This window comes from Podarcis filfolensis, assembly GCF_964270895.1.
Source record: "Podarcis filfolensis genome assembly, chromosome: 13".
NCBI classification, from domain to species: Eukaryota; Metazoa; Chordata; class Lepidosauria; order Squamata; family Lacertidae; genus Podarcis; species Podarcis filfolensis.
In genome coordinates, this window is record NC_139615.1 from 26,657,617 (window position 1) to 26,684,073 (window position 26,457).

Consider the following 26,457-nt stretch of genomic DNA (forward strand, 5'->3'; position numbering starts at 1 on the left):
CACACACACACACACACTACAGCCAAAGCGTGCCTACTTCTGTTTCTCTGCATGCAGGATAGTTTCTCCCCCTGCACAGCGTACAAAGGATCTGTTAAAAGCAAAGAGGATGACTGAATGAAGACAGAGCAATATAATACTAGCAGAGGAACAGGGGAATGGAAGGAGCAAGAGCCTGGCCAGCTCTTATAGCACCCTCAGCACTTACCAGTCTGTCAATCCCGGGCTCCGGCTTGACGTCAGCACTAAGAGTGTGGGATGAGTCACCTAATAAAGGGTCAGAGGGAGGCGCCTCACCAAGGAGTATCAGGCCCTGAAAGAGACAGGGAAGAGCAATTCAGTGGCATCTTTCTCAGGCGGCTTCTCCTTCACGCAGCTCCAAGAAATTTCTTCTTTTCCCTTTCACTTTATCTGCAAAGCTTCTCAAGAGACATCAGTTCCTCCACTTTCTCCTACCAGTCAACAGTCCCTTTTCCATTCTTGCACCAATTTGCGCCTAAATGATGGAGAGCTTAAGGGATGAGAGCGAGGGAAGGAAAGCATCAAGGCGGGGTTTTTGTTTTGTTTAAGTTAGCTTAATGCTCCCAGAACAAGATTCTCCTTTTCATCCTCCTTTATTGTTCCGACACATGCTCTTTGTGATGCCTACAACAGCTGATGAAAAGGCAGCTTATGTAACACAGCCTTTGCTTTCCGTTGTTTATCCAAAGTCAGCAGATTTGTCTCTCCAATAAGAAACCTTGACTTTCCTTTTTGGGACGGAGAACTTCAGGGACAGGAGCAAAGTGGAATTGACATCCACACATCTTTTAAATCTGGATCTTCCATAAGACTTAGGACTTGAGCCTACATAGAGCTAAGATAGCGTCCAATGCATATTCTGCTACGGAAAGGTTCCCTTGAAGCTTCTGCAGTGGCAGCCAAGGGAGAACTAAGCAAGGCAGCAGGAGCCACGCCCCCTTTGTGTGTGTATTTCCCCAAATGTGAATGATGTATTTCCCCAAATGAGACTCTGTGCCAGCACAGAACCTATAGGCATGCGAGTCCATAGAGAGGGCAAAAGAAGAGTTATATTATTATTCTACATTCCAGATTCCCAAACTACTGACAAGTATCAAAGAATGTTCCTCTTTCAACAGCCTCCAAAAAAATTGTAAACTTATTTAAATGCTAGCAATTTAGAACCAGATGCATAACCAATAGAAATATGCTCAGTTGACATCATTATTTTTCTGGAGGCCACAGCCCCGCCGTAGGTTTTTTTTCTTTCTTTCTTAAACTACCGTGTCTTCACTGTAGAATGCACAAACCCTTTCATAATATATCATACTATGACTATATCTGGGTCCTCACCAACTCACTCACCAGGGCATAAAACAACAAGCAGGAAGTAGAAACTGGGTGCCCAGGGACTCCAATTATTATAAAATTTGAACGGGGGACACTTTCACAGCTCCTGCTAAAGGCTCATGACTTGCAAGTTTACCTTATAATAGCAGGTGGCATTCTCGCAGAGAACAACTCAAGCCACATGTTGGGCTGATTTGGGAGTCTCTTCTTCATAAACTTGAGCCAGCTTTAAATTAGGGGAGGTATACAATAGGCAGGTAGGGATATATGAGCCCTTGCAGAATGCAAATTGTGCTTGCTAGGACATACTTGTTTTAAAGGGACCTTTCATTTCAGGTTAAGAATCTCAGCCAGCATCTGAGAACAACACACACACACACAAAAGGCAATGCCTTTTATTTGGGCCATGTGTTTACAAATGAAATAGGCAAGCTCTTCAGTTACACAGATCTATTCTCTTCCAACAAAAACAATGGGCATTATCATTTCTGGAGCACTTGCTGCGTGCAACGTTATCTACAGCTCATATTCCACTAATCCTGCAACTCTAAAACGGAAGCCTCTTTAGGGTTTGCCACTTTCAGGGCTGGTCAGGTTTTGCAAGCTTAATTAATGGGCCCTCATCTCTAAGACATCTCTGGGACACGGGTGGCACGTGGTCTTAACCACTGAGCCTAGGACTTGTGGATCAGATGGTCGGCGGTTCGAATCCCCGTGACGGGGTGAGCTCCCATTGCTCGGTCCCTGCTCCTGCCAACCTAGCAGTACAAAAGCACGCGAAAGTGCAAGTAGATAAATAGGTACCACTCCAGCGGGAAGGTAAGAGGCGTTTCTGTGCGCTGCTCTGGTTTGCCAGAAGCGCTTAGTCATGCTGCCCACATGACCCGGAAGCTGTATGCTGGCTCCCTCGGCCAATAAAGCGAGATGAGCGCCGCAACCCCAGAGTCGGCCATGACTGGACCTAATGGTCAGGGGTCCCTTTACCTTTTTATCTCTGAGACAGCCCACGTAAACCTTGTCACTGTCACTCCACTATCCATTTGCTTGGCTTCCACCCCACCTGGACTCAATCTACACATCCACGTACAGTGGTACCTCTGGTTGCAAACGGGATCCGTTCCGGAGTCCCATTCGCAACATGAGCATAACGCAACCCACATCTGCGATTCACCGCGTCTGCGCATGACATCACTTTGCACATCTGCGCATGCGGCGAAACCCGTAACCAACCCTTTCCGATACTTCCGGGTTGCTGCGGGACGCAACCTGAAAAAACGTATCATGAAGCAAACGCAACATGAGGTATGACTGTAGAGGGAAAGCTCAAGTCAACTGGAGCATGCTGCTCCTTCTCTTCATTCCTGGCATACCTGGAGAAAGCATGTGAATCAGAATTGCAGAGCTGGAAGGGCCCCTGAGGATCAGCTTGTCCAACTCCTGCAATGCAGGAATATGCTGCTATCCCATACGGGGATCGAACCTGCAACCTTGGTGTTATCAGCACCATGCTCCAATCAACTGAGCTGATGCTGGGCATAACATGAACATGCAGTGACAGCAAGGAGCAGCAGCAGCAGCCACCGGAACATGAAGATCCATGAGTTGCCAGTGGCACCTTGCATAGGTGTGTGTCATGGCGGCACGTGCCCCATGATCCTGACCCCTAAAATAGGCCCTGCCTATTTTACTACAGTAGAACTGCAGCTGGGACGGCACTCGCACCCCAGGCTCAAATAACTATGTGCAATTCATGTGCACCTGATCAGGCATCATTGCCAATAAGAACAAACTCTGCGGGTGTTTCTTCCTTGTCGTAAGGCATTTGGGTGAAGGGGTTTTCACCTCCATGGGTACAAATCTGCTTGATCTACACAAGCAACCACAGCACACAAAATGGCAAGCAAATCCCAGGAGGTATTTATAGCTAATAATGTTTTTTTTTAATCCTGTGTGTTTTAAATTTGGTACTGTATACTTTAAAAATTAAATTGAGTCGCTCCAAGACCATTTTTTGTAGTGACAAAATAAAATACAAAATATAAAGATATAGAATGTCCACAGCCTTGCTACTTTGGCACAGGTGACCATTTTGGAATAAGCATTATTTAGCAAATGTTCAAATGCAGAAGCAGCCTAGAATTCTCATCTAACAGAGTGCAATTTCCAACATTGCTCCTCCTGTTCAGGGCTCGGGTTTATATCTGCCCTGGGACCACTTACACAAAACTCACATGCACCACCACCCACAGAGTATTTCACCAAAGTAATGCTTCCTGCCTTTGCTCTCTGCACGGTTCCCAGTTCTTTTGCCAATCTGATGAAGCCATAAAAGCTGGAATTGGACTGTTGCCAGTCTTCGGTCCATGTTTGCTCTTGCACAGTCCTCTATGTTGTGCAGAACGCAGCTATCACAAGCACAGCTGTAGCTCAAATCCCAAGCCTCTCAGATGAACAGGACCAGGGTGGATATTTTCCAAGGCACAGATGGAAAAGGATGCTTTGCCGTTATGGATGTGGTTGGGTCCCTATGTGCCAATCTTATTTTATTCTTTTGCACCACACACAGGCCATGAGGAATCAGAAATATTGGCTAAACCAGTACAATATTATAGGATGGGCAGCTGCAAAGAGAGATCCAGGATACAGGGATGCATCAGTCCAAGCTAGGGATGCTTGAGAAATTCAGTCTTCTGATACAAATACTGATAGGGCTATGCATGAATCAACTCTTCAAAGCCCAGCACCATCTATTTCTGCATCCCCAACTTGTATTTTCAAACTGTTGAGCATCTGCGGTGGATGAAATGATAGAACGCTTTCCCACTCTGAGGACTAAAATCATGCTTTTGGATTTGATGTGAAATAATTAAAAGATTTCAGGCCATATCAGCTGGCCCCGAATGACTTGAGCTGTTTTGTATTGATATACTTGGGATACCGTGAACTAGTCTACAGTTTCTTAATGTAAACCAGTACAACCTTCAATATTATGTGCTTTATAAATGTGGAACGGGCTAAAAATGTGGTTACCCGAGAGGAATATAAAGCACTAGTGGCTTTTCGTTTTTTTAAAGGTCACGTAAGCAACTTTGACTTACATCCACCAGCTTCTGCTGCTGCCTTTAATCAGCATTCATACAGCATGCCAGATTAAGTCATACAATCATGACCCTATATCAAAGGTATTATTTTGCCTTTTAAACGTGTAATGCAAAAGGGAAACACTTGAGGAGATATTTTTTCAGGAGCAGGGACTGAATACCTGCAGGTGAAGATGTATCTTTTTACTTCCCTTACCTTATTGGCTCGGATCTGCTTGTAAATATCCGTTTGCTGCCGGATTCGGTACTCTAGATCCGAGACGTGCGCTTGAAGCCAGTTCCAGCGGCTGACAATGGCTGCTCTGTCTGCTGCCCACCGCCATTCTGACCTTCGCCTCCTGGAAATAAGAGGGAAAGAAGCATTCTGTGTCAAGGAGTGGACGGACACACGTTGCCCCAGTTAGTGATTCACCCATTCTTGCCACTTTGTCTTATTTGTACCTCGGCTTTAGAAAAGGGGGACGGGGACAGGACTCAACCACCACGAATCATTATGGTCCCCCCCCACACATCTGGAGGGCCACAGGTTGGCTGCCATAAATGATGGCTGCATTCCATCTCTGATTCCAATTGGTCAGATTGCCCAGATTCCCGCTCCACAGCAAAATACCCTACGACTCTAAAGCATCTACACCAGACACTTGTCCAAACTGCTTTTACCAATTTATAGACTTCACAGCCTCTCTAGCCTGCTTATTCCACGGATGAGCTCTTTTAAAACATTTGGAGCCTACCCTGCTCCCTATACATATTCCTATGTAATGTCAATCTGCTGTTATGGTTTTGCCCAAACACCCCAACAGAAACATTTGCCCTTGAGCCCTTTCAGCCTTCTCAAACTTCTGCGCCTGGTTTCCTCAACATGATGCCCCCTCCAGTTGTTTTGCAATACAACTCCCACCATGCCTGATCATAAGCCATACTAACTAGGGCTGATTTGGAGTTCAACATGATCTGGAGCAGGCTTCCTCAAACCTGGCCCTCCAGATGTTTTTGGCCTACAACTCCCATGATCCCTAGCTAGCAGGGCCAGTGGTCAGAGATGATGGGAACTGTAGTCTCAAGACATCTGGAGGGCCGAGTTTGAGGAAGCCTGATCTGGAGGGTATTAAGTAGGGGAAGGTTGTTCTACACTTTAAATCACCCCTGTAGCTCTCTTCCATAAATGGAATGGAAATTTCTAAAATGGAAGTACGGGGGGGGGGGGTGGAGAGAGAAATGCCTTAACAGCGCCAAATACGGGGAGACTTTTACTCTTAGGAACTGTGTTAGTTAAAAACAGCATGTGTGAAAGGCATCACAATGACAACAGGACAGAGTTGAAACTGAGGAAGGGGCACTTTTTGCAAGCATTTCTGCCCCCTGGGAAAAAAGTGCACATACACCTTTGGCAAACTGGGGTGCTCCAGAACAGGAAGGAAAAAAATTGTCCGTAGTATTCCTCCCCGACCCCCATTCAGCGCAGGGCAATGATTTCTGTCTCCAGTGACATAATCACAATGGCAAACCTGATTGGCTACATAGTGTCTTAACACTGGCTATGCAATCTGCGATTGGCTAGAATCACAGAGCTAGCAAGAAGAAAAGTAATTTTTAAAAATCACACTTTTGCTGAAAAGGGCAGCAAACAGACACAAATAAGCACTTAGGGAGTTTTCAGGGAACATTTTGTGGGTGGGTGTGAAAAAGTCCCCATTTTACACCAAAAACGTTGGGAGAACATTTGGCGCAACACTAATTGATTAGTCATGTGAAGCTAGGTCCCTATTTCAAAGCAGAAGGACAGCTTATTGCCCTACACCTAATACAGAAGAACAGGGTGGGTGAAGTGGCAAAATACAAAATAGGGTCAAAGTATTTGTCCAAAACCAAGCAGCAGTGACACTACACTAACGCAGGGGTCAGCAACCTTTTCCAGCTGTGGGCCGGTCCACCGTTCCTCAGATCATGTGGTGGGCCAGACTATATTTTGGAAAAAAATAATGAATGAATTCCTATGCCCCACAAATAACCCAGAGTTGCATTTTAAATAATAGGACACATTCTACTCATGTAAAAACACGCTGATTCCCGGATGGTCCGCGGGCCAGATTCAGAAGGCGAATGGGCCGCATCTGGCCCCCAGCCCTTAGGTTGCCTACCCCTGCACTAACGCACCTAAGCCACAAACTGGAAAGAGACATTCACTACGTAGAAGAAAGTTGTGAATTTGTACACTACAGTGGTACCTCAGTTAAGTACTTAATTCGTTCCGGAGGTCCATATTTAACCTGAAACTGTTCTTAACCTGAAGCACCACTTTAGCTAATGGGGCCTCCTGCTGCTGCCCCGCTGCCGGAGCACGATTTCTGTTCTCATCCTGAAGCAAAGTTCTTAAACTGAAGCACTATTTCTGGATTAGCAGAGTCTGTAACCTGAAGCGTATGTAACCTGAAGCGTACGTAACCCGAGGTATCACTGTACAAGAACAACTCCCAACACCCTTTTCCTTCAATGACTCAGCAAAGGTGGATCTTCCCCGCTTAAAATGTGAGGTATACTACCCATGCCCAATCAAATCAGTCAAAGGTTGCTTGATTTTTGCTTGAGGGCTGCCTAACCAAAGGTTTCCTGGGGGGGATAAAAGCCATCCTAACATAAAAACATACGGAAGTAAATATTATACAACACAAACACTCGCATATACACTTCTGGCCCTTGACTCTACAATACAACATTACCAGCAGGAGAGACATTCACACTCCTACATTTATAAACAACTAATTTAGAAGAGAGGGGTGTGTGTGTGTGTGTGTGTGTGTGTGTGTGTGTGTGTGTGTGTTTTAAGCACCTCATCAAGTATGGCTGCCATCTACCTGAAAGAAAGACCTTTGTAGTGTGAGTGAGCCTGTTAAGATTGTCTTCTGCATTTCTCCAAGGTGTTTTCTTTTTATCCCTCCTCTTTTCGTTTCTCTTATTGTCTTAGTGAGATCTGTCCTGAGAGAAATGTGGGGGACAATTTAACAGGCTCTCTCACACCACACCAGATTTACACAGTTCCTTAGGTTTCTCAGAGAGGCCTTGCTCTGGGGTATCATCAACATTGTGGCAGAGGTTAGCTTACATCTTGGAGTAGAGGCGGTAGTTGGTGATGTGGCTTTTCCGAAACATTTTAAATGGGTGCATTCCATCTGCATCGAGAAAGTTTCCATTTGCACTGGAAAACTTTCTGGTGGCCAAGAGCAGGGGTCACCAACATGGCACCGCACCCTGAGGCTTTCTCTGGTGCCAACAGGGAGCACCCCACCTCTCAAAATTAGGCATGAAAGAAGCATTCTAATATGGAGTATTGACTAGGTTAGAATTTCTTATCGACTACTATGAAAAATAGTCTCAAGGGAATTTACAGTTAAGCTGTGGTGTATCCGTAGCAGCAGCACTTTGTGTGTGTGGGGGGGGAATAAAACCCTGCTCTAGAGAAGGACCTAATTCATAATGTTTAGTTTCATTTGTATTTCATAAACAAAGCTAAACACTTTTAAATTGCCCTGCTTGAAATTGGCATCCATTCATTGCTACTGGTGAACTTATGAAACGGATGTTTTTCCATGGAAAAATGAAGTACTAGATTTTTTTCTGTGGATGTTTTCCCACCTCACATCAGTGTTTGCCACATTTGTAGAACTCTTCAGAGAAAGGTCAGGCAGGATAGCAGAGTCATTTATTATTATTATACAAATTGGAGAAATGTGAAATGCAAATTTAGTGTTGTACAGTTCCATCCCATCCCACTTTAAATCTTGTTGTGATTTCATCGTTTTATCAATATTTTGTACTGCACTTTGTGTCCTTTATGTTCGCAGATAGCAATCAGACAGATAAAAGCATCCAAGAAGGGCAGGTGTGGACAAGTGATGTGCAGATATTGCCCATCAAGAAGCAGGATGCTTGGAGGATGGGGACAGGCAGAAGAGATAAAGTAGCTTTTCAAAACCCTAACTAAAATCTGGTGTTTTTTAATGACAAATTATGAAGAAGCAGCTCTTACCAGCTTCGATTTTAACCAACATACTTTAAGTCAAACCAAGTACAGTGGTACCTCAGGTTACATACGCTTCCGGTTACATACACTTCAGGTTACAGACTCTGCTAACCCAGAAATAGTGCTTCAGGTTAAGAACTTTGCTTCAGGATGAGAACAGAAATCATGCTCCGGCAGCGCGGCAGCAGCATGAGGCTCCATTAGCTAAAGTGGTGCTTCAGGTTAAGAACAGTTTCAGGTTAAGTACGGACCTCCGGAACGAATTAAATACTTAACCCGAGGTACCACTGTATTGCTATTTCTGCCAATTAAGTTCCTCCTCCACCACCATCATTTCCTCTACACTGTCCTTTCCTCCCCTCTAGGAGAGTGTGGTGGCTATTCTAAGTTCATCCCTTCTCTCTTTCTAAGAATACGGAGTTGCTTTTTTACTAAGCCAAACAACTGGCTTTCCTAGGCTGGTACTGTCAGCAGCAAGTCTTGACCTTAGCATGTTCAGGTCAAAGATCCGCTATTCACGGTCCTTTAAAACTGCAGGTGCCAGGGATCAAATCCAGGGCCTTTGACATACACAGCACACATTCTACCAGTGCCTCTCCACTGCTATATGTTCTGCCACACTAAAAAAAGAAAAGAAAAAGACCGTCTTTATTAGAAACAGCATTGGATTCAATTTTTACAATGGCTACAAACAAAAAAATTTAAAGTTTCAGCTTGCTAACAAAGAGCAGCCGCTTAAAGCAGATGTGGCCGGAGTGAAACAGAAGCAAACCACAACTGAGACTCAAGACAAGAAAGATGCAAATCATAGCAGCCGTGGAGTTCTAAGACTCTGGCAGCTGTCGCAATATCTGGGAATCATTCTTCCACACTGGAATTGCATGAAAAAAGAAAAACCCTGCATGAGGACTCATAATATTTAATCCCAGCTGGATTTCCCCACAGCACCTGAGCAATTATCTATAGCCCAGTTAGTATCCAAGGCTGAACCTAGGTTGTTGGGTTTGTTTGTTTTTTAAAAAAAATCCCCTCTGCCTGTAGAAAACTAGCGGAGAACAGATGAGTGGATTAGGCCAGAATACCACCCCCTGCCCATGTACAGATTAAAAAACAACAACTTTGCAAGGACTTTTAAAAACAACAACAGACCAAAGAATGTTCCAAAATGTTGTCCCCCCCCCACCTGCATTCTTAATTAGTACTGGGTGGTAACATAGAAACAGAAGGGATAATGCTGACCTGTCTGCCAGCATCAAAGGCTGATTTTTCAATGTTTCTCTCTCCTCACTCCATTACTTGAAAGGTATTTATTTGCAAGTTTTTAATCCTCATTCTTTGTTTTAAGCTCTGAAGCCCTGATATTTCATAGGTCTTGAAAGAAAGGGTACCGCAGCATGGCAATTGCAATTAATGGCAAGTGGCACTAAATCTAACTCTAACAACAACAACAACAACAACAACAGAGTATCTGAACTCCTTCTTAGGTATGTAGCAATCCAAACCTTAAGATCTTATTTGGAGGCCCCTTTTTAGGTGAGGTATTTTGGGGAACCACAAACGGCCTTTTGGGTGGTGGCACCACATTTGTGAAATCCTTCTGTAAAGAGGGTCACCTTGATTATTTAATTTCTATACCGCTTGATATATTAAAATAGCTCTTAGCAGTGTACAAAAAAGAAACAGCCAATTTAAAACAAAATATTACAAAAAGTTACACATAAAAATGTTACATTAATATGAAGTTATCTATCTATCTATCTATCTATCTATCTATCTATCTATCTATCTATCTCTATCTGTATCAATTCATTTTCCTTCTGACACACCTTCCCTCTCAGCCTCCAGGTTCTCACCCAGGGTTCAAACAAACTCTCAGCTCACCTACAAAATGTTCCTGGAAACTGTGAACACCACCCTAGTCTCTCACTATAGGACTTGCTTTTGATAGACAGGTGCAAGGTAGATGGCACTTCCTCAGGTTGCCCACAACTGAGTCCCGTTCAGCTGCACTCGACATGCCCAGCTGATGCAATTCTGATGCCAAGCAAATTGCCTTTTTATTTTCTCAGGCATCTTTATCAGCAATAGCTTTCATTTATTTTATCACTGTTGTATATTTTTATGTTCCTTTTTTTTTTACTGCATGCATTATATGTTGTGCTGAACTTTTTACTCTAATGAAGATGCCCCGAGAACCCAGTTATACAACAATCTATAAATATCAGAAATAAAAAAGCACACAGCCTTAAAACATGGAAGATAAAATTTCACATGAAAAATCAGAGCATTGTGGGAAGTGTAGTTTTGTACAAAGTACTGGAAGAAACCACATGTCCCAGTTTTCCCCTTCGCTGAGATTTTATTGAGGATTTACTGGGATTTGTTGTTTGCATGCAGCAGGTACTGAAACAGCATCAAGCTTAGAAATGAATGAAATGTAGGGAAATGGAAGTGCAGAAAAACAGGTGTCTGTCCTCACAAACAGCATCTCTTCCTCCGGAAAAAGCACCTTTTTTCCAAAACATTCTACAGTTCAACATTAAAAATTGTAAGCCAGAACAAACTGTACAACCGTATTTCTACCAGCTGGAGACAGTGAGAGCAGGCAATCTTAGACCTGAAGTTCTAAAAAGATATTAGGTGGGAAATAAACATCAAATTCTATGCTATGCCACAGAAGTAAATCATGCACTGGTTACAAGAGAATATCTTGCAAACTTTCCCTATCTTCCTTGGCATTTCAGAAATAATGTCTTCTGGATTTGGTTGTTAAAATGCTAAGAAGATAAATACCTTTCACTGTTTATTATGTCTGAATCACAAGCATCACACACACACACACCTTTGGCCTTTGCCAATATTTCTGAATGGCATATTCAACAGTGCTTTCCCACTCACCCATTATTTTTCAATAAAATCTAAGACAGTGTTAAGTCAGGCTCCCTAAACATCCTCCCGACTTCTGCCCTGTTCATCATCTCATGACAGTTTAAGTCACCCATCAGTCAAGCCCATCACTCAGACTGCTTCCTTTCAACAGGATACACTAGAAGGTGCCGGTAGCTACCACCTTATTTTTAGCATTGGTAACTTTGAGGACTTCTTTCAGGGTAAACAGATCAAGCTGAAGAACTAAGCATCTTTACTCACCTTTCTTGGTTTTCCTCCTCGCCAACCTGAAAGGGATTGACCAAATTGCACAACTTGTCTGAAAGAAGACAAAGCCCAGTTCTAAAATGCCAGCGGCCTTCCTTTGTAGCCGGCACAGAAACACAGGATACTTACAAGTAAACTAAACAAACTGTGGAGAAGGAGGAAAGAGACCAGTCTCTGTTCTTCTAGCCTAGATTATCTACAGAAGCTAAAATATTTTTTATTGTGATTCTATCCAAAGATGACCAGTATTTTGAAAAATGAACCACCAATATCCTCCTTTCTAGCATTAATATATCTTATTATCATGTTGGTTTCTTTGGGTCGAGTCTCAGGGTAGGAAAGAAGGAGATATTCTAATACAATACTCACCATCTGTAGAGACAGAATCTGTAATCCTATACACACTAACCTGGCAGCTTGTTCCACTAAACTCAATGGGACAAGTAAATATGCTTTGGATTAGGTTGAGAGCATAGAAAATGCACTGGAGAGATTCAAAATCGTCTTGTAAAAGAATCCAGCAAGTTTCATGTTATCTGGTTCCCATTTAGATGTTCTCTATGTGTAGTGAAAGAAAAGCACACATATACCTCTCCAATTTAATGTTTATTGCACTATCATGTTTCATTTCGTTTTGTTTACTTACTGTCAAATATAATCATGGAAAATAACACTCACAAACACATGTGTTTATTTTATGTGTGTACATATCTTACACACATATCCGTAAGCAAACAAATGTGTAGGTGGGCTTATAAAAGTTTGACTTTGTTTTCATCTGGAGAATCATTTCTGCTTTAAAAGTTCAGTGCCTGCTCCTGAATATTTCTATGGAGCAGAATGCAGGGAATCAAATGTGTGTATGCATATCTATTTACCTGCAAACACGTGTGACACTGTACACACATGCATGGCAAATCACCGACAACATTCAGAAGATGTGTTATCAAGCCTTCCCCGTTTCTAAACAGAGGGCTCCATTTGCTTTAGCTGTCTCTATGTAGGGTTCAGATTAAGAAAGATGACATCATGCTCAGGACACAGCCAGATGGCCTGGCAGGATCTGTGTCACTTTAAATGGGGCTCCGTGATCTACATGCGAAGACATGTCATCCCTGCTTGCAATGACTAACACGCCACGTCTTACTACTCAATAGTGCATGCTAAGAGGAGGCCACAGAAACACTACTGCGACTGCAATGTCAACCACTTGTTAAAGATCCACTGTCCCCTACTATCCAAACCAAACCCTCCAAAGGGTACACAATCCACTGGGCTGTTTACATGGCAGAAACTGAAGGGACGCAGACAGTATTCCACTTCTCAGCCCCAAGTTATTTGGAAGGCTCATTCCCATTTAGCAACACTCAACACTTCCTCAGGGTCAAGAAGCTGGCCTCACACTTCTTCCTGGATAGCTCAGTTGGTTAGTGCATGGTGCTGATAATGCCACGGTTGCAGGTTCAATCCCTGTATGGGGCAGCTGCATATTCCTGCATTGCGGGGGGCTGGATGAGATGATCCTCAGGGTCCCTTTCAACTCTACAATTCTATAACTCTATGAAAACAGGCCAGTGATTCTCAAACCAATCTTTACCTGTGGCCCCTGTACAGGTAAAACAGGAGAGTCAGCAATCAAATCCAATCTGGGATGGTCCTTCTTGTCACCTGTTCCAAGCGGCAGGGGCAAGCATTTCTCTTCTCAAATAATGGGTGGTTCAATTACTTTTCAGGGGCAGTTGCCCACTATTATCTCTTCTCTATTATATCTGCGCCCCCCGCCCCCCGGTCTCAGTCATCCCATCAACTGGCCCCCACCAGGGCCTGCATTTGAGAAAGTACAGAAAATTTAATCTTTGGTCAGGCTAACTTGGGAGCGTCAGTCTTCTAGTTGCGCAAGTGGCTTCAACCAGGCAACGGAAATAAAAAGCTAATTGCACACTAAAGGATGTGTGTGTGTAAGAGAAAAAAGTTATAAACTATAGTAACTTTAATTACAGATATAAAGGGACTAACACTTCTGCAAGTGTTCATCTGAAAACAATCCCCACCCCCCCAAAAAAAACCTTCAGCATAACAAGAGTGATGCCAGAGATGGCAACCTGATTAGCACCCGCATGGCAGTCACTCACTGCCAGGGCCTCTGAAGTTTTGAGTTTCAGTATGTGGGTATGCTGCAACTTTCCCCTTGGAGAGACGCAGCAGGCAGAACCAACACATCAAGCGGCAAAAGATGTGCCCTGAGCCTGCAAACCTATCCAGAGCCCAGAAGGCTGGAATCCTTCATTGCACTTCCCAGTACAAACCACATTCCAAAGGAGAATGTTATTTCCCCCACCTCCAGCTCCAAACAATAGGGCTTGCTAGCAGCCCACAGATCAGATTTTACATAAACAAAGCCAATCTGTGGCATCTTTTCTCATGGCCAACCTTCCTCCCTTGAATTAGACACAGCAAAGGGAGCTAACGCGGCCAGCACTGCTTAAAAAGAGCTAAGAATGCAGGCTGCTACAGGACCGCAGAAGGCCGGGAAGGCACAGGCAAATGCCAGGGACATTCTCAGCACCAGCACCAGCACCCAGTGACACACACACACACACACACACACACACCCCACTGCCACATTTGCGTGCATGCCAAGCCAGCATCACAGGCTGCTTGACTGACAAGGACAACCTCCTGGAAATCTAAACAGATGGCGGTTGTTGCGAAAAGGGAGTTGCGTGCTCATGCGCACACCAGGAAGGTGGGGGGGTGACGATTTATGCTTCTCTCCAATGTCGCATCACAGAGAGGGAGGGAGGGAAGCGGGCTGGGGGGCGGGCGGGGCGGGGAGAGAAATAAACAGATGTATGCTGGGAAGGTCTCAGCCCTTTTATTTATTTACAGAGTAGGGGAAAGCAGAGAAAAGGAATAACCAGGCTGAGGAGGAGGAGACTGGAATGTATGAGCTCAGCCTGGGAGGGTTATAAATACTGCAGCAGCCAAGCAAGCTAAATGGGGCCAACCTGCCCTGCTTCATTTCTTCGAGGGACAGGGCAGCAGGGAATACAGAGTTCCTCTTTTCTCCTCCACCCACGAAACACTGTTAGAATCTTGTGAATCTGAGCTAGGAATCGAAGCATTAAAGACACACAGACACACACAAGCCCATTTTATTTTATTGCACAAGTAACAAAAGGCTAAACTGCTACATGACTGGGAGCCGGCAAGCAGGGAGAAAGAAGGCAGAAGCATCAAGCAGCCAAGAATACCCTGCCTGAGTGCGAATGAAATCAGAAAGGCTGGCACAAATACACACACGCCTTCCCAAATATTGAACGGGAGTAGGACAATGCTGCTAGTGGAATAGCAAAAGGAGAAACAAAGGAAAAAGAAAGCCAGAGAGGCAAGCTCTCAGGATCCACCTAATAGCCAAAACAATAGGCCATAATAAATATTATTATGCAGAGGTGTCTAGACTCTGATCACCAGCACTAGTAATAAATAGCAGCTCTTTTGGATGCTAAAATGGGAAGGGAATTTGTAGCCGAGTCCATGTGCACACAAATAGAAAGGAAAGTATACACAAATATACATACATAGGGCAAAACCATGTTCCAATCCTGAATGGGGGGAATCCAAATCAAGAGGAGACATTAATGGAATGCCCAATGTATCCAAACCAAAGATACAGCATTCTGTTTCCCACAGTGGTCAACCAAACGCATTATGGGGAGCCTACAGGGTACAATATTTAAGATCCTAAGTTCCAGTGGATTTCTGTTTAAGTCACACTCTTCTGCCCTCATGAATGGTGCGTGGGTGGCCAGCAGATTATGGCTCCTTCCATTCCCCTACGGAATGACCAGCCACCAGTTTCATGCAAGTTCTGGTGCTAGTCAACGGAAGTTGAACCGCCATACCAAAGCCAGAGAGAAGGGGTTGAAACCAAATCAAGTGCATAGACTTTGATGTTACTTCTCTTTTTTTTTACAGTGAGTTTTTGGGATAGCTTCCCCACGCTCAGCAAACACAATAAATCATGATACCCACTATTTTTACTATGCATTTTAAAATTTTGATTATTAATTTAAAATAGGAATTTTAAGTGATGGTAAAACCAACAGTGGTTTGACTTTGGCATATGATGGACACAACTGTTTTGCAGACACTTTCCAGCAGATAGGAACAGGATGCTCTGTGAATACTCTGGTGGTCTCTGGACTCAGCAGCAGAGGAATCAACCGCCTCACATATCTTCCAGATGCCCCCTTCTTCCAGACTGACACACTCAGCTCTTCATTTAAGAGGAGATGGGGGGGGGGACTGGAACATTCGGGTAAATTTCCCATTTCTTGAATTCATCAATAACAACAAATGGATACCAATTGCAAGCACAGTATTAGGCAAGTTTGGCACTGCTCAGGTTGTTTTTTAATACAAGTAAACCAAGCATGCTATATTAGAATACTCTCTAGGGCATCGTAAACTTTTAGGTTTCATGATGCAAATTACTGTATGCAAATTACCCTGCTTTGCATAATGATGGCCCTTTCATCATTCATTTTCCCATTCAAAAATTCCCAGAAAGTCCACATCACTGGCTAGAACTCACATCAGCAATGCTATAATGGTGAACTGCCATTTCACCACCACCACCACCCCTACACACTGCAACTGGACAGTGTTGTCTTGCATAATTTCATTCCAGCCATCTGGGAAGACAGCAGAGTCCTCAACATCCCACTATGACCAGTTGATGGTATACTCACTAGTTCCAACTTGAGACACAATAATGAACAACATGGTTCTGAGCACACTTTCTGAACTAGCGCTTGAGACCAGTGATGGGACTGGGTGAGAATAGAAAAAGCTAAAACTTAATCCAGTCAGGGAGGGAGTACTGGGGGCTTCTCTAACCCTGCACTGGGTGTTTGAGCCAGGTTTGAATGGGGTTTAAACTGTCCCTTAACAAACAGGTACACAGCTTGCGAGAACTTCTGGATCCAGCACTGCTCCTGGTTGCCCAGATGACCCCTTTTTGGCAGCTTCAGGGAGTGTTCCAGCTGAGTTCCTTCCTTAGGAAATTGGGCCTGGCCGTGATCATTCATGCTCTGGTTACATCCAAATAAGATTATTGTAATGTGCTGTACATGGTGTTGTCTTTGAAGACTGTTCAAAAGCTTAAATTGGTTCAACTGCTGTCAAAGGGGTGGGGGAGAGGTATCCCAAATATATCATCTTAGTGTTGTTACAGCTGCACTAATTGCCAATTTGCTTCCAGACCTGATTCAATGTTCTGCTCTTAACCTTTATGGCCCTAAATGGCCTAGGAACATACAAACCTGCCCAGATATTTCATTCAACAAAGCCCTTAGTTCTTCTTACTAAGTACTGGACTATGTATGTGCATGTGGGTAGGTACAAATGCAGATACAGCTGCAACGTTGGGTGGTGGTTTGGTGGTGGTGGTTTTTTTTAAAAAAAATCTTCACCATGAAAAGCACAGATACTCTCTATATGCTGAAACAGGTATACAAGAACACTTTGTGAATAATTAGATACAGGCAAGCCATAGGTAAAGGCAGGGAGGGGATCCACTTGGGTTACTTACACAGGCCCTTCCTGTCATTTTCTATCTAGCCTACAGTGATGAAAGCTGCATTATATACCAGGAACTACATTATCGAAACATGTTCCTCCAGCTGCTTCTGCAGAGTTAACAAAGGCATTCCAGCAAACGTGACAAAGATATTATCTATGAAATTCCCCATTCTTCTTCCTCTGTTTTGAACCTAGAGTGGAGGGAGGGGAAATTTCCACTTCATCTTCCTTTCCCAAGCCAGAAATGTAAACGACGGGGGGGGGGGGGGAGAGAGAGAGAGAAAACCCCCTTAAAAGAGCAAATCCAAAAGTCAACTGTAGGAGAATGCCATTATTAGGACCAAGTAAAACAGCACAAGAGATGCGAGTAGCGCTGTAGTCTAAACCACAGAGCCTAGGGCTTGCCGATCAGTAGGTTGGCAGTTTGAATCCCTGCGACGGGGTGAGCTCCCGTTGCTTGGTTCCTGCTCCTGCCAACCTAGCAGTTTGAAATCACGTCGAAGTGCAAGTAGATAAATAGGTACCACTCCGGTGGGAAGGTAAACGGCACTTCCGTGCGCTGCTCTGGTTTGCCAGAAGCGGCTTAGTCATGCTGGCCACATGACCCGGAAGCTGTACGCCGGCTCCCTTGGCCAGTAAAGCAAGATGAACGCAGCCACCCCAGAGTCGTCCACGACTGGACCTAATGGTCAGGGGCCCAACAGCACAAGGGGCAACACTTTCTAGGATCCTGTGACATTATTACAGTCTAAGGACAGATAGCAAATGGCCATGGTTCAACAGCATTTAGTAAGCAACCTTTTTATCTGTTAGCAGCAGCATTCCAACCAACAGGAGCAGCATTCTGTCAAAGCTGGATGATGGATGGAGTTGGTTTGGAATCAACTAATGTGGAATTAAAGACCACCCTGCCTCAATTTTCATCTTGACTATCTCAGATTGTAATTCCCAGTCCTATGCAGGTCAACTGAAAAGTAAACCCACTAGGATCATTTCTCTCACAGAGGGGTTTTATTTTGTGTGTCAAGTATGACAGGCCAATACAGTAACTGTTCAGGAAAACAAATGAAAGTAATTGCTTTGTTGCTTTAGTGCACTTACTATATACTCACAATCACATATATAAGCCTATCAAATTTGTCCGTGGGCAGCTTTTTCCCAAGCCATACAACCAGAGAAGAGGTAAATGCACCATGTCTGAGTATTTTTATCAAATAAAACATTATCCCTTCCAATTATTTTCGAACTGTATAGAAAGTGGGGAAACACACTTTAGAAGACCAGGAAAAATGAGGCGATGAACAGGAAGGTAGGAACTGTGATAGATGAGTGGAGCGGTATCAGGGGATGTTGGGAGCTACATAAAACGAGTTTGGGGTGCAGGTTAGGTTGTCTTAGGATTCTCCCAACTACAGAAAAGGTTGTCAAGTGGGAAACCCAAAATGTGTTACCACACCCACACACTGGATTCTTCAACTTGATTTAGACAGTCAGTCCAGGGTTTTGGTCGAAAAGATAGACACATTATCTCACTGCCCCTTCTGCAACTGTCCAACATGGGACACCCATGTAGAGACTGTGCTGAAATCTACACACATAAAAAATGTTCTGAAAATGCTTTTTTAAGGAGTTTTTTAAGTTTTTTAAGTTTTTTTTTAAGGAGTTTTTTTTAAATGCATTGAATTCACCATTGCCATCTAGTGTCACATTGTCTATTGCACTTAAAACACACTTAAAATGTTTTATTTGCAGCTGTATGGCTGAGTCCTGTGAGTAAAGCTCATTTGGAAGGAGGAGGAAGGGAAATGAGGGAAACAGTTGTATCTCTCACCCAGTCTGCTGAAAGACCTTCCTAGACCTCCCCCCATCTCAGAACCTAGAAAACTTATTCTTTTCTTCTCGCGATGGACCACATGGAAAGGTACAATGAGGGATAGTAAGTCTGTTTTTTAGAAATATGCCTCTGTACACATTACCAAGAAGCAGTCTTGTGTAAATAAAAATATATTCAGTATTCCCCTTTGCATGAGCAAACAGCCAGATAATGTTAAGTGGGAGCAATGAGAGACTTCCCTTACACTTTCTGCTGACACCATCTGTTTAACCTCTGTACCACACAGACTCCACTATTTTAAATTAAATAAATAACAAAACATTATCGGAGACTGCATCCATCTCAAGGGAGGGCAGCACAGAGAAAGCAAGTTCTTAAGACATTTGCTCTCGCATTGTTATGCTGCAATGTTGCAGAACCATCTGAAAAGGCCTCCTAGCTTGAATTGAAGAATCCCAAGATCAAGGCCTATGCCCTAATATAGCTGAATAACCCTGGACTTACCATTCACATTCTGTGAGTGGCAATGAGTTGTTGTTTTTTACTGGAGTGATTTTTTTCCTTTAAAAAAATATGGGGGTGGGAGATACTAATTTCCACACACCACCACTCTATAATCTGATGAGAAACCAAGCTGGATTCTCAGCCAAGAGGTTGTTTCTTCACACCATTGTACAATGGTGAGAATTATAAATATTAATACCATCAGGCATAAGTTGCTACCTTATGTTCCTTCACAGTCAGCAACCGTGGCACAGGACTGGTGATCAGAATGAACTACCTATGTGAGCACCATGGCACTCTGATCTGCCACAAGAGGGAAGGCCTATCCTCAAAACATAGCTAACAAAATCATACATTCAAGGATTGCCATATGTCTGGAATCTCCCAGACATAGCTGGGATTCGGCCCTCGTAAGCAGTCTCCGGCAGGTATCACTGAAATGTCCAGGAAAATCCAGACATATGGCAACCTATGTTGGTAGTGTAGATTTTGGCGAATTTTCTTAGAAATAGTTCAACAACTTTGCCCGCCACCCCAAGCAGCTCAACAACTTTTGTGTCCAGATTTTCACCTTTTGAAATATGGCAACCCCTATATATTTAGATGCGCAAATATGCCATCGTACAGTCAAACCTCGGTTGTCGAACGTAATCTGTTCCAGAAGACCGTTAGACTTCCGAAATGTTCAACAACCAAGGATCAAAGGGCGGTTGGCAAAGTCAATGGTGAAAAAAGAAAAAAACTCCCTGGAAGCCATTCAACTTCCGAAAATCGTTCGAAAACTGGAGCAGTTAGTTCAGGGTTTTTGGCACTCGGGAGCCGACATGTTCCAAAACGGAGGCGTTAAGGAGCCAAAGTTTGACTGTACCAGAAAAAAAATTGCAGATCAGCAACACATCATGATTTAATGGCAACACATAAATTGATATACCTCTCAACCCCAAACAGTTCATTTTATATATACTATGACTGTGCTTAATTGCTCTAAACCCAAACTCTAAAATCCAGAGTAGCTGACCTCCAACCTTAGGTTCACGATGGGAGTTGAGAATCCAACAACATCTGGAGGGCCACAGGTTAGCCACCCCTGCTCGAAAAATGGGCAACATGATCAGATATAACAAGTCAAAATGTGTAAATGCACTTGGTTGGCAATGTCTCTGTACCTCAAATCAATCAATACATTGTGTTAGATCAAGACTACATGTTGTATCCAACTAAGTCATAATCACAATAGGCTTATTGAGATCAATGAGCTTAAATGAGTTGTGTCCACTGATTTCAAAGTACAGGTATGACCAGTGTTCGATACAACCCTAAGTCAACTGCAGTAAGATCCTAATGAAATTAATGAGACAAGTTAATCAGGACTCGAATTATGACTCAGTGATTTCTGCGGAAATTAAGTGCAATTAATTTAATTCAAAGCATTGTATCTGATCACCACACCATCACTGATACACTGATTTTATTCCAAATACTTTGGACAGGGTGTTTTATGTTGTTTTTGTTTCTGGGTAGAATATTGGTAAAACTTAACGCAGTGGAACGTTCCCAAACAGCTCCGTTGTCGTACATTTTGGTTCCCATACGCAGAAAACCCGGAAGTAAATGCTTCCGTTTTTTAACGTTTTTCAGAACCCAAACGTGCGACGCGGCTTCCACTGAGTGCAAGAAGCTCTTGCAACTAATGGGAAGCTGCACCTCGGTTTTTGAACGTTTCAGAAGCTGAACGGGCTTCTGGAATGGATTTTGTTCAAGAACCGAGGTACCACTGTACATGATTCCATCCATGTCCATATAAAGTATACACACTTCTCTCTCACACGCACAATGATTATTGTTTACCTCTACTCACTACCAACACACACCCAATTTTTCTTCATTCCTAACTCACCTGATCAGATAAACTCAATAGGCAGATTTAATGTTTCTCAGACTTGGTTTTCCAATCAATAAAACTGGAAACAGCACTGACCTACCAACAGTATATTTACAGTATAGCCCCAGGCTGGGCAGTTATCACTCAACTAAAAGGGCTAGCATACTATTTACTGCAAAGGTTTTCCCCGGGGAGAAGCTTGGATCTTTTTTCTTTTAAACTACTGGGGGGTGGGGGAGTGGAGAAAAAAATACTGGACAATCCTAATACGTTGTTCAGTTATCATCTGGAATATCAGTCTCATTATGATGAAGAATGTGTAGGTTATTAATCTGAATTAAGACTAAGTACCAACTTCAATTTCTAAAAATCTGAATACAGGCCCTTGAATACTCCACACACACACCCCCGCACCAGCACGCATACGCATGCCCCACCTCACTCCCGGGCCAAAAATGGTGTGTGTGTGTGTGTGTGTGTGGTACACAACACATGTTTCTAGGAACACAAAGAGTTTATCACTGTGAATAGCAATATAGTAGTAGGGGAATGGAGAACTTTGCTTCCCTTTGAGTTCAAAACATCTGGGGGCATCAGGTTGGGGAAGGGTAGGCTAAACTAAACTAAGAGACACCTTCCTCTTTCCTGATCCTATTGATTATGTGAGGATGGCAATCTAAATGTTTGATGCTATCATTCAGGAATTAGGAAGTATCTTTCTAGCTTCAAAAATAAAACAGCTAACAGATGGTTCAGCCACGATCAATATTATCTGTTCAAATATAGGAGTTACTACAACTAAAATTTACTGTTTTACATCTCATAAAAGTACTATGCAAATATATATACATGCAGTATATTTTTAAATTAGATTTTAGAGGATCTCTGCTTTGTGATATTTATGCACAGAGGGGGGAAGGAACTAGAGTCCATTGGATCAGCATGTCTGAGCCTGCCCATTTCATCTTAACTCTTTTCCATGAAAGCTTTTTCTTTTTTCTTTTAAACTGGTTCAATTGCTTCCCCTCCCTCTGCTGTTCCACACTGCCTCATATAGCAAGGTTTCCACCCTCCCCCAAGTGTCCCAGCTCTTGGCCCCATGGATAAAAGGCAGGAGAACTCTATTGAACAAGTTTTCACAACAACCTCCAGCAGGGCAGGAGGGGGAATCGTTATTTAGAAATGATCTCATTAACAGATTATAATGTTTCTGCTTATGAAGAAACTGAATTGAACAATTTGTACAGCTGAACTCCCTTCCCCACCCTTGACAAAAAAGGAAAGTAATAAAGTAAAATATGGCTCTGAAGGCCTCATCTGTGTGAAACATTCAGCTTTTTCTTCAATGCAGTATCAATATTGTATTCCACAAGTTAAAACAGTCAAGAGCACAAAACTCCAGTCCATGAAGCCTGGAACCAAAGTCATTCTCCCTCCCCCTCCACGCGCTATCAGTTCCCTAATGTAAAGTGTGATTATAATGGTAGGAAGGAACCTTAAATGTGCAGTAATACTGGCATACTTACTCACCAGTCTGCTGAATAAGTCCAGCACCCACATAAATAGAAGATTATGTTGAACTAATATTGTTTTGTCAACTCAAGTACACTTGAGGAAAGTGAATGGTACCTACCATGGTAAGCTCCTACCCTGTAGGGATGAAGGGGAATGCAGGCCTCCCAGGTACTGCTGTGTGCATGGGGGACACAGAGCACAGAGGGTTGCCCAGGGGTCCTGGGATGCCCCCCCCCAAGGTCCAGGGGCTTCCTATCTTCCCCTCCCCTCTCCTCCCTCCTGCTTTTCAGCCCATATATAATTCCTTCTCCCCATCACCAATTAAATTACACTTGAGCAAAGCTCAGAAAAATAATAATTACTGCTATTATTATTATTTCTGGACTGTGGTCTAAACCACCAAGCTGGCTGGGCTTGCCGACTGAAAGGTTGGCAGTTCGAATCCGCGCGACGGGGTGAGCTCCTGTTGCTCGGTCTCAACTTCTGCCAACCTAGCAGTCTGAAAGCACAACAGTGCAAGTAGATAAATAGGTATCGCTGCAGCGGGAAGGTAAAAGGCATTTCCATGTGTTCTGGCACTCGTCACTGTGTCCCACTGTGCCAGAAACGGTTTAGTTATGCTGGCTATGTGACCCAGAAAGCTGCCTGTGGACAAACGCTGACTCCCTCGGCCTGAAGCAAGATGAGCACAGCAACCCCAGTCGCCTTTGACTGGACTTAACCACCCACGGGTCCTTTACCTTATTATTATTATTATTATTATTATTATTATTATTAGCAGCAGCAGCAGCAGCAGCAGCAGCAGCAGCAGCAGCAGCTTTGCCTGATGTAATAAGCCTTCTCTACCTCCACTACAGCCTTTAAAAAGTTCCTCTGCCAACCTTGGGGCTGCAATTCAAAATAAGAGCTAAACATACCCCTAGATGCTTGCAGAGACGTTAGAGGGCATTAGAGAGAGGGAAGGAAAGAGGGACAGGGGCCAGTGTTGCCCACGGCACCTCTGACCATCATTCAAGGCACCCCAGGATGACAAGACACACAGGCTGAAAAGAACTGAAGTTGTGCATCAATGTATTTTTTGAGCTTTACTAGGCAGCCTTAAGATCTAGAAGTCCCCTGCCCACCAGCACCACTCACCATCAGCTTAGTATCGTATGATGTGAAAGCCTGCATCAGTTATGCAATTCTATACACTGAATAGTACAGCTATGTGTTGCCTTGCACTATAATCCTACTGGAAAGGGATCAAGTCACCCCTGTGTACAAGCACACTGTTGGCAGTAGATAAATGCTTACTAGTAGTATAAACCACTCATCAACTTGTCAGATTTCTACAGAGATTTGTAAGAGAGACATACACAGATGTCCGGTGGGGGGGGGGGAGAGGACAAACCAGGAAGTGCATCATGCCAGCACTCCTTTTTTAGAAAACCATAGCCTAATGCACCCTCTGCCAACTATTCATAATGTTTCAAAACTAGTGTTCCCGTTCGTTAACTTATATCCTAAACAGCTGCAAGACTGAAGAACACAAGAGATACAGGCATTTGCTGCAAAGTTCAAGCTGTACAGCTCCCTCCTCGAAGAATGCTGAGTCATCCACAGCTTTGCCGGCATCACTTTAAAAAAAAAATCATATTCACAATCCCTAACCAAACACACACATGCCGGTGTGCATCACAGGACTGCAAAAGTTGTGCCAATGCAAAAAGGCCACCATCTCAAAGTATCTATCCACTGCATGCTCCGCAAACAAAATCAAAACACAAACACAAGGCAGTAGTTCCTGGTCTTGGGGTGGGGGTGGGGAGTGGAGAAACCTCCGCATAAAACCTCACATATTTTATAAATTTATATTGCTCCGTTCCATGTCATTTCCAGAAGGTAACAAAATCCAAAAATAGCAGAACAGAAATAAAAACGGTGAATAACAGCAGGATAAAAACAGCAGCATCAAAACAGTGCTCATTAGGAACTAAAAAGCCAAGGAAAATAAAAGAGCTTGCCAAAAGAAAATAAATGTTAAGTGAATCTCCTCAGCGAGAGCACGTAAGAACAAGGCACCGTAACCAAAAAGGTCTTCCCCCACGTTGCCCCCAATCAGATGGAAGGAACAGCTGACGGATCTCCAAAAGATGGTGGCAGGCTCCTGCTGGAGAAGACAATCCTTCATGTAATCAAGGCCCAAGTCATGTAGGATTGTTTGTCCTGAGATAGAATATAGGTGTGAATATTCTATTGAAATACATACCAGTCCTTTGCAACCAGGGGACATGGGTGGCGCTCTGGGTTAAACCACAGAGCCTAGGACTTGCCAATCAGAAGGTCGGCAGTTCGAATCCCCGCGATGGGGTGAGCTCCCGTTGTTCGGTCCCTGCTCCTGCCCACCTAGCAGTTCGAAAGCACGTCAAAGTGCAAGTAGATCAATAGGTACCGCTCTGGCGGGAAGGTAAACGGCGTTTCCGTGTGCTGCTCTGGTTCGCCAGAAGCGGCTTAGTCATGCTGGCCACATGACCTGGAAGCTGTACGCTGGCTCCCTCGGCCAATAAAGCGAGATGAGTGCCGCAACCCCAGAGTCGGCCACGACTGGACCTAATGGTCAGGGGTCCTTTTACCTTTGGAACCAGACAGAGTGACAATTTAACTGGCTTCTAGGAGCATTCATGGCGATTAAAGGTCTAATGCTTCAATACTAGAAAGGGACATCTACCCCGCCCCAACTGTGCAATGGGTAGAGGACATGGCAGCGTATGAGAAGGTGATCATACCTAGACACAAGCAAGATGGGAAATTATTTGATATCTTGATGCTTTATGCAGCTCTATTTGCTCGAATGTCTGAACATTCAATTGGTCTGGACCACCAGCTACCCATCCCCCCACTACTGTCCTCTCTCTGACTTGCACTGCACAGAACACGTCCTGATTTATTATGATTTAGTTTGTATTGTTTGACTGTATTTGGTTTTGTTTCTTTCTGGAAAATTCAACAAAAAAAACTAGTAAGAAAAAAAAGAAAGAAAACTTCTTCTGTAAAACGAAAAGAAGTATACATCAACATTTTGAATTGTGGTTAGACCAGGAGTCAGTGAAGCTGATTAAGCACATGCAAGTTGTCATTGGCCTGGTATATCGGGCAGAGATAGCAGATGTGTTTTTACTTACTGGAAGTTTTAAAGCATTCTTCAAAGGCAGACACTTGAAAGACGTCATAGTAGTCTAACCTGGAGGTCGTGAGCATGGCTAATGAAAGCGAAGTTATCCCTGTGCAAGAAGAGTTGCAGCTGGCTCATCAGCTTTAGCTGGTAGAAGGCACCCAGTATCACATACACACAATCAGAACATCATTTGTGCAAGTTTGTGCTTCTTCACTACCTTCTGCTTGCAGCAGTGAACCAAAAAGTTAAGTCCTGCAGCAGAAATTAGAATTATAGAGTTGGAAGGGACCGTGAGGGTCAATCTAATCCAACTCCCTGTAACACCTGAATCTCCCCCCACCCGCAACTTGG

The 26,457-nt window shown here is 43.6% G+C and overlaps 1 protein-coding gene across 23 annotated transcripts in view; it reads right to left on the reverse strand.

Annotated features, from left to right (window-relative positions):
• KANSL1 (KAT8 regulatory NSL complex subunit 1) overlaps positions 1-26,457 on the reverse strand; it is a 144,531-nt gene that overhangs the window by 26,570 nt on the left and 91,504 nt on the right. For all 23 annotated transcript variants that reach the window (XM_083582521.1, XM_083582528.1, XM_083582525.1 and 20 more), the window contains 2 exons: positions 4,648-4,789; positions 209-313 (listed from right to left, as the gene is read on the reverse strand). In XM_083582521.1, coding sequence (XP_083438647.1) covers positions 209-313; positions 4,648-4,789 — 247 coding nt within the window. The remainder of the gene's footprint in view (positions 1-208; positions 314-4,647; positions 4,790-26,457) is intronic.